Below are 12,671 nucleotides of genomic sequence, written 5' to 3' on the forward strand. Positions count from 1 at the left end.
ATGGATAGATGACATTTCGGGTCGGGACCCTTCTTCACTCTGAGGACAACTATGAGGCAAGAGGACCAACACCAATCAGTCTGAAGAAGGGTCTCGACCTGAAACGGCACCCATTCCTTCTCTCCAGAGATGCTGCCTGTCCTGCTGAGTTACTCCAGCAGTTTGTCTACCTTGGATTTAAACCAGCATCTGCAGTTCTTTCCTACACAGCATGCTTTGATCTTTGGTTAATCTAGATTCAGCACAAAACTGCAAGGCTGTGGCCAAAATATTTTATTTGTTCATTTTTAAACACTAACAGTTGAACAGTGGATTTTTCTCACTTTGGAATCTGCTTTATATTTGCTCACGTTTTTGGTGTACAGAGTAAAGAAATATTTGTTACATTAACAAGTGAACAGCTCAAAAGACAGCATGTATATTGAAACTAAATTAACAAGAAGCTGTGAGATGAGAAAGTCTACCATATGCTAGGGCATGAACCGAATACTGATCACTGGCTTCACTTCCATCCCGAACCTTTAAGAATCCCCACTGCCCTGTTTTATCTTGCAGTGCATGAATAAGCCCACAGGAATCACAACTGATCTGTTCCATTTTTAGCTCTATCTCAACAGGATAACTTGAAAACCCTTTGAGAACCAAAGGGGGAATACTGGAAGAAACTAACCGTAACACTGCACGAGAATGAAATAGAGAACAAACCGTCTGTTAACGCTCTGTAAGGTACATGCAGCCTAAACTTGGATCATAAAGTTAGTGCACTTGAAGAAAACATATTGAGAGATGGGTTGTCAGACTGTCCGGGCTTTTTACTGCTGTAATTTTTTTAATGCTTCCAGTCTCTGGAGAAGTGCGTTCCCAAAGGCATCCCGATATGCAGGGCTGAGCGAGTCTAATAGGGAGTATATGGTCTCGTGGTATTGCATCGACAATGACTCATCCACCTGGTCAAAGCCATAGGCTACCACCTGGAAAACAAAAAGCAGGTCAGTGACAAGTCTGTCCCAAAGTAACATCACCCCCGAAGCCACCCACCCACCCAGTTGGTGCTGGATAATGTAGGACATGTGTCACACACATCTTCTAAACACCAATGCCACAAAAACTCTCAGGATAAAACAGCAAGCCCCTAAGCATCACCACTGATTATAATCTTACACCTGCTTTGAAAATGGTGTTGTACACTCTGAAGCAATGGACTTAAAATTAAAAATGAAGGAAAATAGATATGGGGGCAGGGTGGCTGGGATCAATTGAGAATTACATTGAAAGGCATTACATGGAGAGGCAATGGCCAAGTAAGAAATATAACATGATTTACAACAAAATCACTGATTTGAAATTTCATCTAAGGGGCAGGTGATGCAAAAGGGATGGCTTTGCAATATTGACCAAGCAATACATTATAGAGATAGACAACAGGAAGAGTCCATTGATCTCAGAGGGGTTATAGAGCTGAGAGGTTCAGTAGGGGCAGGGATGAGGTAGAGGGAAGGAAATAAAGATGATCTTCCCAATGTCATAGCAGTAAGAACATAGAGCAGGCACTTTGGCCCACCATGTCCATGCCGAACATGAGTACTATTAAGATCACCAAGGAGGTGGTATTAGGGAAATTAATGAGACTGAAGGAGGATAAATCCCCTGGGCCTGATGGATTACATCCAAGGGTCTTGAGGGAGATAGCGGTGGGGATTGTGGATGCATTGGTGATAATTTTCCAAAACTCCCTGGAGGCAGGAACGGTCCCAGTGGATTGGAAAATGGCCAATGTAACACCTATATTTAAAAAAGGAAGTAAACAGAAAGCGGGTAACTATAGACCGGTTAGTCTAACATCGGTGGTGGGTAAAATGTTAGAGACAATTATTAAAGAAACACTAACGGGGCACTTGGATAAACATGACATCATCGGACAGAACCAGCATGGTTTTGTGAAGGGGAAGTCCTGTTTAACGAATTTGCTCGAATTCTTTGAGGAAGTAACAACCCGGGTGGATAAAGGGGAACCGGTGGATGTGGTATACTTGGACTTCCAAAAGGCTTTTGACAAGGTGCCACATAAGAGACTATTGCTAAAAATAAAAAATTATGGAATTGGGGGTAATATATTAGCATGGGTAGAGGATTGGCTAACAAATAGGAAGCAGAGAGTGGGGATAAATGGTTCATACTCGGGATGGCAACCGGTAACTAGCGGGGTTCCGCAAGGGTCGGTGCTGGGACCCCAGTTGTTCACAATTTATATAAATGATTTGGAGGAGGGAACCAAGTGTAATATATCAAAATTTGCGGACGATACAAAAATGGGAGGAAAAGTAGGGGATGAGGAGGATAGGAAGAGTCTGCAAAAGGATATAGATAAGCTAGGTGAGTGGGCAACAACTTGGCAGATGAAGTTTAATACTAATAAATGTGAAGTCATTCACTTTGGGAAAAAAAATGATAGGGCAAGTTATTTTCTAAATGAGGAGGAGCTGCGTTGTAATGCAACGCAAAGGGATCTAGGGGTATTAGTACATGAATCACTAAAAGTTAGTATGCAGGTGCAGCAAGCAATCAGGAAGGCCAATGGAGTTTTGGCCTTTATTGCTAGGGGGATTGAGTATAAAAACACGGAGGTCTTGCTGCAGCTGTACACAGTATTAGTGAGACCACATTTGGAATACTGTGTACAGTTCTGGGGTCCATACTTAAGAAAGGATGTACTAGCCCTGGAGGCAGTGCAGCGAAGGTTTACAAGATTAATTCCTGCAATGAGGGGATTGACATATGAGGAAAGGTTAAGTAGGCTGGAACTCTACTCTTTGGAGTTTAGAAGAATGAGAGGCGATCTCATTGAAACATATAAGATCGTGAGGGGCCTTGATCGGGTGGATGCACCGAGGATGTTCCCAATGATCGGGGAAACTAGAACTAGGGGACATAGTTGCAGAATAAGGGGGGGCTCTTTTAAAACTGAGATGAGGAAGAACTTCTTCACCCAGAGGGTGGTTAATTTATGGAATTCACTGCCCCAGGGAGCAGTGGAAGCAGAAACTTTAAATATATTTAAGACTAAAATAGATGGTTTTTTAGCTGCCAAGGGGATAAGGGGCTACGGGGAGAGGGCAGGGATATGGACCTAGGTATGGTTAGTATAGTAAGACCTGAGTGATCTCCTGGACAAGTGTCGATCGCCTAGATTGGGGTCGGAGAGGAATTTCCCGGATTTTTTTCCCGAATTGGACCTGGGTTTTTATCCGGTTTTTTGCCTCCCCCAGGAGATCACGAGGTTTTTGGGGTGGAGAGGGGTGATAGCGGTATAAAGGGGAGGGTAGTGTCTTGTGTTCTGTGTCTTGTGTCTACTGTTTGTGGGTAAGTGTGTCTGTTTAGTGTTCAGCCATGAGCGAATGGCGGTGCGGGCTCGACGGACCTGGTGGTCTACTCTCGCACCTACTTTCTATGTTTCTATGTTTCTATGTAAGCCCAGTAGGTGAAGGGTGAATAGCACTTGGTTTGATTTAGGGCAACAGCAGTCAGGGTTTGACAAACCAGGGAGTTGCATGAGTCTGGAGATACTGATATCTGCGCAGCACACTCTGACAGTCTATGGAGGAAAACTGATATCATTTCACAATACAAATCTCCCACACCAAGCTCAACCGTAATGATCCTTTGTGAACATTTACAAGGCAAAATATTGTGTCACTGGCGCAAGGGATGGCATGGGGTGGGGGTTAATAACAGCAACAAATCTTTGCTCAGGTGATGATGGTTTTATTGGGCCCTGGAGTTGGTCAGTAGCTACTCTCACCCGGAGTCCTGCTTCAGTCAGTTCAAGGCAGTATCGGTTTCTTTCTTTTGTTTCCACGTTAATGTAGGCAACATCCTCTCTGATTGGAAGCATTTTTGAGACAGCCATGTGGTTAACAGCAAAGTTGACATCATTAACCACTGCCTCAGCTTCCACTTTCATATCCTTCACGTCTGACCCTTCCAAGTCGCTCTCTTCCCAATCTTCAAATTCGCTGAAATTATGAAACATTGACCCGTTCAGCATATGGGCATCACCGTCCATATCCTGGTTGTAATACTGTGGTCCGTGTGATGAGACTGTAAAGCAAATACAAGTGCAATCATTTCAAAATTAAACATACCAATGAATAGTTTCCCTTGGAATGCAATCCATATTCCCAGGAAACAGCTTCTCACGTGTAATAATCCACTGTGGATCATGTATGGTAATTCATGCAGAAGGGTTGATGCATCAAGGGCAAATATGGGGAGAAACCAATTTGATCGACTACTTTTTTCCCCCAAAAGAATCAAACACTGCTTCAATAGACAATAGGTGCAGAAGTAGGCCATTTGGCCCTTCAAGTCAGTATTAATTCAATTGGTGGATTCAAATAAAAATGTCACACTGCTGAACTTTTACATTAAACCCGGCTTTGTGAAGCAGTCCTTTCTTTAATAATTTATTCGATATCTCTCTAAATAACAGTGTATGTCTATCATTTCCCTTTCCTCTGACTGTCTGAAGAAGGGTCTCAACCCAAAACGTCACCCATTCCTTTTCACAAGAGATGCTTACAAGATGTTTACAAGAATGATCCCAGGAACGAGTGAGTTAACTTATGATGAGCGTTTGATGATACTGGGCCTGTATTCGCTGGAGTTTAGAAAAATGAGATGGGGGACGGGGACGGGAGACTTAATTGAAACGTACCGAATAGTGAAAGGCTTGCATAGAGTGGATGTGGAGAGGATGTTTCCACTAGAGGGAGAGTCTAAGACTAGAGGTCATAGCCTCAGAATGAAAGGACGTTCCTTTAGGAGAGGAATTTCTTTAGTCAGAGGGTGGTGAATCTGTGGAATTCTTTACCACAGAAGGCTGTGGAGGCCAATTGAACATTTTAAAGCAGAGATACATTCTTGATTGGTACGGGTGTCATGGGTTATGGGGAGAAGGCAAGAGAATGGGGTTAGGAGGGAGAGATACATCAGCCATGATTGAATAACGGAGTAGACTTGATGGGCCGAATGGCCTAATTTGAGGAAGGACATCCTTGCTATTGAGGGAGTGCAGCGTAGGTTCACGAGGTTAATCCCCCAACGGCGGGACTGTCATATGAGGAAAGATTGGAAAGACTGGGCTTGTATTTACTGGATGAGAGGGGATCTTATAGAAACATATAAAATTATAAAAGGACTAGACAAGCTAGATGCAGGAATTCCCCCCCCCCCCCAATGTTGGGGGAGTCCAGAACCAGGGGGCACAGTCTAAGAATAAAGGGGAGAATATTTAAAACTGGGATATGGAAAAAAAAAATTTCACCCAGAGAGTTGGGAATTTGTGGAATTCTGCCACAGAAGGCAGTGGAGGCCAATTCACAGGATGAATTTAAGAGTTAGATAGAGCTCTTGGGGCTAGCGGAATGAAGGGGGTATGGGGAAAAGGTTGACACGGGTTACTGATTGTGGATGATCAGCCATGATCACAATGAATGGCGGTGCTGGCTCGAAGGGTCGAATGGCGTCCTCCTGCACCTATTTTCTATGTTCCTATCACTCATGACCTAATGCTGCCTGACCCGCTGAGTTACTCCAGCTTTTTGTGTCTTTCTTTTGCCAGTTGTGCTGAACTCCACTATTACGCAAGAAAAACTGTGTAGCACCCATATTGAATTAGGGAGCCAGAGAATAGCTGGCATCCCAAAGCGGCACACTGGCACAACGGTAGAGTTGCTGCCTCAGAGCGCCAGAGATTCAGGTTCGATCCTGACTAGGGGTGATGTCTGTACGATATTTGCACATTCTACCTGTGACCGCGTGGGTTTTCACCGAGACCTCAGGTTTCCTCGCACACTCCAAAGACGTACAGGTTTGTAGGTTGGTATAATTGTAAATTGTCCCAAGTGTGCAGGTTTTGTTAATATACAGGGATCGATGGCCAGCGTGGACTCTGTGGGCCGAAGGGCCTGTTTCCGTACTGTCTCGCTAAACTAAACTAAAAATATAAATTGTCCAAATGACAAACTTGGATCACAGTATCTGAGCGGCTGGTGGAAGCAGGTACCGTCATATGTGGACACCCCCCACCCCGGGGACCGGCTGTCACCCACCACACCCCCACCCTGGGGACCGGCTGTCACCCACCACACCCCCACCCTGGGGACCGGCTGTCACCCACACCCTGGGGTCTTCTTCTTGGTTTCCTGGTCTTCCAAAATATTCCAAATGGAATTTGAACTGGCGGTGGTCCGGCCATTGTCCCTCCACACCCCGGGTCTGGCCCTCACCCAGGGGACCCGGCTGTCACCCACCACACCCTCACCCAGGGGACCCGCTGTCACCCACCACACCCTCACCCAGGGGACCCGCTGTCTAAAATCCCCCACCCTGTGGACCGGCCGTTATTCTCCCTCAACCCGCTCCCTCCCGGCTACCGGCCGCCCGCCTGCCCGAGGGCCGGACACGGCTCTACCCGGCTGGGGGAAGGCAGTGAGCCGGCCTGAGGCCCTGCTATTGAAGCCAGGCCATGCGGGTGTGTCATTTACCTCAGCTCAGCGCGGTCGCCGTTACCGGCAACGACTGAGGCGGGAGCCCGCGGCCCGCGCACTTACGTTCAAATCCGCTCAACGGCTTGCGCGAGCTACCGGCGCCATCTTTGTGAAGGGCAGACAGAGCGCGTCATCACGGGGTGACTACCGCGCCCGCCATCTTTGTGAAGGGCAGACAGAGCGCGTCATCATGGGGTGACTACCGCGCCAGCCATCTTTGTGAAGGGCAGGCAGAGCGCGTCATGGGGAAATTATCGCGCCTGCCCGCCCGCCATCTTTGTGATGGGCAAGCAGAGCGCGTCATGGGGGATGACCGCGCTTGCCCGCCATCTTTGTGATGGGCAGACGGAAGATGAAAGATGGCGGCGTGCTGTCAACATGATGACGCGCTGGGGCGACGTGAGCCGTGAGGCAGGCAGGCCGGTCGGTGTAAACACAGGCCGCTGACCGAGGCCCGGCCTCCATGATCGCCGCTCTTCCTCTCTCCCCCAAGCGCTGACAGCGACCCGGGGCTGCTGGACAGAGGCGGCAGGTCTATAGCCGGCATTGTAAGACGCGGTAAACGCAGCGGGTGGACGGCTGAGGCTGAGAGGGGCTGGATCCTGAGGGGGGGGGGAGATCCCCTGAGGTAAATGTGGAGGGAGAGCGAGTAAACTCCGAGGAGAAGCCGCGGCGGAGGACAAATTGTGCATCTAGATGGAGATAAAAGGGTGATGATTCAGGGGTTAAACTAACTTAACATAAAGGGAAAGGGATAAATATTGAGGGGAAAAGGCAGTTGGCATATTCTTGAATAAATCACCAGGCATATTGTTAGAATGAAAGAGTAAAGAAAGTAAATATGTGAGATGAGGATGAGCTAATGTCAGAGGGTGAGAGGATAACTGTTGAGGGATCCAGAATAAAGGAGATAACAGTCCTGTGGGTGTAGGAAAAGCAGCAGTGGTGAAGCAGGGGGATTTGGTGACCCTTAAAGTAAGAACGAAAGTGCATGTATTTTTTTTTAAAAGCATGTGGAGAGGAAAGAGAGAAAGAGTACAAGTCTTCTATTAGGGCGAGGGGGTTTTATTTACTGGGACCGGGGTGATTCTGACAGGGCGTCTAGTGTTTATGGGTTGAAATCAAGATGCCTTGGCCGTTCTCTGAGTCGATTAAGAAGCGGGCATGCAGGTACCTGCTGCACCGATACCTGGACCACTTTCTGGAGGAGAAGTTGAGCCTGGAGCAGCTGAGTGTGGATCTCTATCAGGGAACAGGCTCCCTCGCACAGGTTCCGCTGGACAAATCGGTAGGGTCACTCTCTACATTATAACACAAATAACTGCAGCAGATCTTGTCCAGTGCACACTCATTGGATGGGGACAGGGGTGGGAAGTTTCTGTGGCAGACTGCAGAGCGTTGGAGGGGCTAGATGTTGTAGATGAGTAAGCAACTTCCAACAAATTGCTGCATGTATTAATGAAATGCAGCATTGATCACAGTGTGAGTTTGCAATTCTGCAGCGTATTTAGTGGCTTCAATATATCAGGACCTGCTTTTTAACCCATTAAACAATTTTGTGAATGTTACTGTGTAAGATCTGTGAGCTGCCAGAGGTGGGGTGGAGCAGCAGCGGCTTTTAAGAAACACTTGGACATGAAGTTGAATGATCCATAGTGGGATGCAGAATGAATGCAGTTAATTGGGATTAGTAAAGATAGACATGATGGCTGGCATATGGACTGAAGGGCCTGTTTTTACACTGTACTGCTCGACAACTCTGACTCCACCACAGCCGGTTTGTGCACATCAAAGTTTCACAAACAACAATCATATTAATCAAATGGTGTAGATTGCAATGTCAGCTAGAGCACCCCGAGAGCAAGTGTTTTTATTTTCACTAATCCTTTACAGCAGACAGGTCCTCCATGTTTGGAGGGATATGGCCCAAATGCTGGCAGGTGGGACTAGTGTAGCTGGGACATGTTGGCTGGTGTGGGAAAGTTAGGCCGAAGGGCCTGTTGTCACACTGTATCACTCTACGACACAGTCTTTCAAAATACATCACTCTGACAATATCCTTTTCCCTCGGTAGTCTCCAAATGTATTGGCTCCCTCAATGTTATCCCACCTGCAGTGCGGGGTGCTTGCAGTTCTGCCCCTCCCTGGTTGGCATGCTCTTACGTACTGTGTTCCTCTCTGATTCTGTCTCCAAAGAGATGGCACTTGCCCAGTTCTATTGCACTGCCCTATGCCTCATTCTCTAGACTCTAGACTATAATAGCAACATAAGCCCATATGGACCACTTAATTTTGAATCCATAACTTTTTTTGCAGTGCAAGGTGAAGATTTTGTTGAAGCAGGAGTACTAAACAGCAAATGGGGTGACATTTGGTGTTCTCAACACCTTTTCTGTCTTTCAAAGATGCTCCTTTTCTGATCAGTATTTGCCGCTCCATTCTCTCAGCATATGACAGTCCCGCCATCCCGGGAATTAACCTTGTAAACCTACGCTGCACTCCCTCAATAGCAAGAATGTCCTTCCTCAAATTATGGGACCAAAATTGCACACAATACTCCAAGTGTGGTTGATTATCTTTCAAACTATGTTCTTAGCAAATTAAATGATATCATAAAATTCTAACGCCACCAGGGAAGGCATAGGAGATTGAGCCTAATGGGAACAGAATTGACAGGCATGGTGGTCGGCATGGATGGGCTGAATCCTATGACACCCACAGTTCAGTCTACAAAGATGCTCCAATCCCCAGCATTACAACACCTGTAAATCAGGAGTAGTATAATTTGACTCTGAATATTTTCTAATTAATTGGAGAATCTATTTGTCTATATGATTTTTCTGGGATGACTTATTCTGGATAATTAAGAAGCACTTTGCATGATCTCAGTTGCAGCCCACTGTCACTCAATTCTTGCCTGGTGTCATCCCCAAGTCACATTACCTTCAGAACTGAACACAACATTCATAAAATGGATATAATATTTCCTAAGCTTTGATGAGACAAAACTCTGCTTCCATCATAACAGTGTTGTAGATGAGTTGATTTACAATATCGTTTTCATGGAATGTTAAAAAATAGACCTTTCTGATCAAGATGCCCTGTCTAAGTTAATCCCAGGTGCCTGACTTTAGCCCATATCCCTCGAAACCTTTGCTATCCATCTACCTGTCCATGTACATGGATAGCTCACATTATTTCCCTTTGTTATTAGGCTTCTGAATGGATGTTGCATAAGCTCTGGTACTGTTTGATTCACACCCACTCCTCTGCGGATATTGGACTTTGTGGAACTAGTGCCCTACAATGCTGAGAACTATATTCTGCACTCTGTATCTTCCCCTTTGCTCTACCTGTTGTACTCGAGTTTGACTTGATTGTATTGATGTATAGTATTTTCAGATTTGATTGGATACCATGCAAATCAAAGCTTTTCACTGTAAAGCTTAGAAAATGTACCTGAACATAAAGAAAAACAATTTAACTGAACTCTTAGAAGTGGTGTTGGTACTAAAATATTATTCTGGGCTTCCAGTCCCTCAATGAAATCCTAGATTCTCTCGATGCACCTTTGGAAATAATCGAAGGATTTATTCAAAATATTTCGGTTTCCATCCCCTGGTCTTCCCTACTGCAAGAGAACTGTGCGGTGGAGATGCAGGGACTGGAGATGGTCTTTCGACCAAGGCCTCGAGTAGGTGAGTCTTCCCATTTTTCACAATGTTTGTCTATCACATAAAACCAGGAGAAGGCCATTCAGCCCCACAAAGGTGTTCTGGCATTTGGGTGTTTTGGGTTGACCTGTACCTTAACTCCATTTATCTGTTGCAAGTCTGTACCCTATAAGATTTTTTAACCAACTAAAAATTACTAATCACGGTTGTTGAATGTCCGCAGTTTTGCATCAAGGCAACAACCACAACTGGTATTTCTATGGCACCTCTGATATAGTTAAAATAATCCAAGGTGATGAATCTAACAGAGGAATCACATGAGGAGGTATTGATTGGGGCATGTTGAAGACTAGGTTTCAAGAAGCATCTTTGAAAACAGCAGACTGAGGTGGAAATGTTTGGGCAAGGAACGTTGAAGCTTTGGGTTGGTTGGGGGTGACATTGTGGTCTGATTACCAAAGGGAACTCGACTGCTATTCATTGCATACGGTCTACCTGAGGCGGCAGGCAATGACTTGGTTTTGCTGCTGCTTTGACAATGCAGAGCACCATCGGAAGCATGCTTCTGATAGTGTTGTTCCCTCAGTATTGCTGTAGTGTGGGCTTGGATTGGATGCTCAAAGTGCAAGAGTGGAGGTTAGCCAATGCCTATCTCACCTCAGGTCAGAGCTTGATCCGTAACCATGTGGCTTAACAGCAAACAATCCTGACCCAGTGAGACATACCCGTCAGACTCAAAACATTGCCCATCCCATCCCTGCCTGGCCAGCTGTTCCTCCAGCACTTTGTGTTTTGTTCAAGATTCCAGCACTTGCATTCTCTTGTTGCTTCAATTTGACATACTGTTGAGCCCTCAAATTACCCAGGAATAGTTAGGAAGCGATAATGTAACGGAATTGATCTGGTTTTGCTTTAAAGAATTAGTTTTGAAGAACCATATAACCAAATAACCATATAACAACTCAGCACGGAAACAGGCCATCTCGGCCCTACAAGTCCGTGCCGAACACTTATTTCCCCCTAGTCCCATCTACCTGCACTCAGACCATAACCCTCCATCCCTTTCCCATCCATATACTCAGAGCCGCATTTAGCTCAGTCATTAATATAGAGGACTTGTGAGTCAGTATTAATGGGTCAGGCTGCAGGTTTACACATCACTGCTTCAGCTGGAGTCCTGGTGACATTTCTGGATGCCAGGGAATCAGGAATGATACATCAATGAGACCAAGTGTAGACTCGGTGACTGTTTCGACAAACACCTGTGGTTGGTCTGCCATGGCCTACTAATCTCCTGATTGCTAATCATTTTAACTTCACATTCCCATACTGACCTTTTAGTCCTGGGTCTCTTCCATTGCTGGAGTGAGGCCATGCACAAACTGGAGAAACAGCACCTCTTATTCTGCTTGGGTAGCTTACAACCCAATGGTATGAACATTGAATTCTCCAATTTCAGGTTACTTCTATCAACCCCCCTCCCCTTTCTCCCCCACACCTCCCTCTCTAGCCCCCACTGAGATCGCACTAATTTCTTCCCTCCGTCTCCCATACATTCCTTCCACCCGCTTCACAATTCACAACTCTCCAATCCGTTTGTCTCACACCTTCTGGGTTTATATCTCTGGCCTTTGTCCAACCATCTACCTATCAAAGGCTTGAATTACTCCAGTACTTACAGCAGCTTAGCAGCACTGTAAATACAGTACACACAGATAATATAATATAGAAAAAGAAAACTAATAACCACAATACTAGTGCAACAAAAATCTGCAGTCCACAGTGCAACCAAAGACAGTCCATTGTCCATAGTTGAGCATTGTGAAGTGTTCAGGAGCCTGATGGTTGTTGGGAAGAAGCTATTCTTCAACCCTGGTTTTTAGGCTCCAGAAACTCCTTCCTGAAGGTTGAAGTGAAATGAGTGTGTAGCCAGGGTGGTGTGGGTCTTTGATTATATCCGCTTCCTTTTGAGGCAGTGCCTCCTATAAATCCCTTCAACGGTGGGGAGATCAGTACCTGCGATGGACCGGGCAGTGTCCACCACTCTTGATAATCTCCTTTGTTTCTTGAAAGAGGATATCAAGATGGTGTGAATAGAAAAGATGGAGAGAATTATTCCCCGTGGTGAATGGGTCAACAACCAAAGGCAAGGGAACTATAATGATACGGTGAAGGTCTTGTGGGGAGAGGAAGGGAGGTGTTTTTTACTTGGAGATGTTGGGATGTGGAAGTTTAAGGCCACAGGACCTGTGGCGCTGCTGGTTATCTGATGTTCACAACTTATAGGAGTAGAATTAGGCCATTCGGCCCTTCGCGTCTACCCCACCATTCAATCATGGTTCAAGTTCAAGTGAGTTTATTGTCATGTGTCCCTGTATAGGACAATGAAATTCTTGCTTTGCTTCAGCACACAGAACATAGTGGGCATTTACTACAAAACAGATAAGTG

The 12,671-nt window shown here is 45.8% G+C and overlaps 2 protein-coding genes across 8 annotated transcripts in view; one reads left to right on the top strand and one right to left on the bottom strand.

Moving 5' to 3' along the window:
- Positions 1 to 256: 256 nt before the first annotated feature.
- On the bottom strand, positions 257 to 6,703 carry LOC116977140 (GSK3B interacting protein). Of its 4 annotated transcripts, none has more exons than XM_033027490.1 (3): positions 6,612 to 6,703; positions 3,800 to 4,098; positions 257 to 971 (listed from the first exon to the last, which is right to left on the bottom strand). In XM_033027490.1, exons 2-3 carry the CDS (start codon positions 4,061 to 4,063, stop codon positions 813 to 815), a joined length of 423 nt encoding a protein of 140 aa, XP_032883381.1. In that variant the 5' UTR covers positions 4,064 to 4,098; positions 6,612 to 6,703; the 3' UTR covers positions 257 to 812. The 4 variants fall into 4 exon arrangements, with proteins under 4 accessions (XP_032883381.1, XP_032883382.1, XP_032883380.1 ...); XM_033027491.1 differs by having other exon boundaries at positions 6,546 to 6,683; XM_033027489.1 differs by having other exon boundaries at positions 3,800 to 4,101; positions 6,554 to 6,682.
- A 176-nt stretch (positions 6,704 to 6,879) lies between these two features.
- The window catches only part of atg2b (autophagy related 2B), an 82,436-nt gene continuing 76,644 nt past the window's right edge, over positions 6,880 to 12,671 (top strand). For 2 of the 4 annotated variants that reach the window (XM_033027483.1, XM_033027482.1), the window contains exons 1-2: positions 7,675 to 7,836; positions 10,084 to 10,246. In XM_033027483.1, the coding sequence (XP_032883374.1) occupies positions 7,675 to 7,836; positions 10,084 to 10,246 (325 nt within the window). Of the gene's footprint in view, positions 7,837 to 10,083; positions 10,247 to 12,671 lie in introns of all 4 variants that reach the window. The other 2 variants (XM_033027481.1, XM_033027485.1) reach the window with 2 other exon arrangements.

The sequence above is a fragment of the Amblyraja radiata genome, chromosome 9 (assembly GCF_010909765.2).
Source record: "Amblyraja radiata isolate CabotCenter1 chromosome 9, sAmbRad1.1.pri, whole genome shotgun sequence".
In the NCBI taxonomy this organism is placed as follows: Eukaryota; Metazoa; Chordata; class Chondrichthyes; order Rajiformes; family Rajidae; genus Amblyraja; species Amblyraja radiata.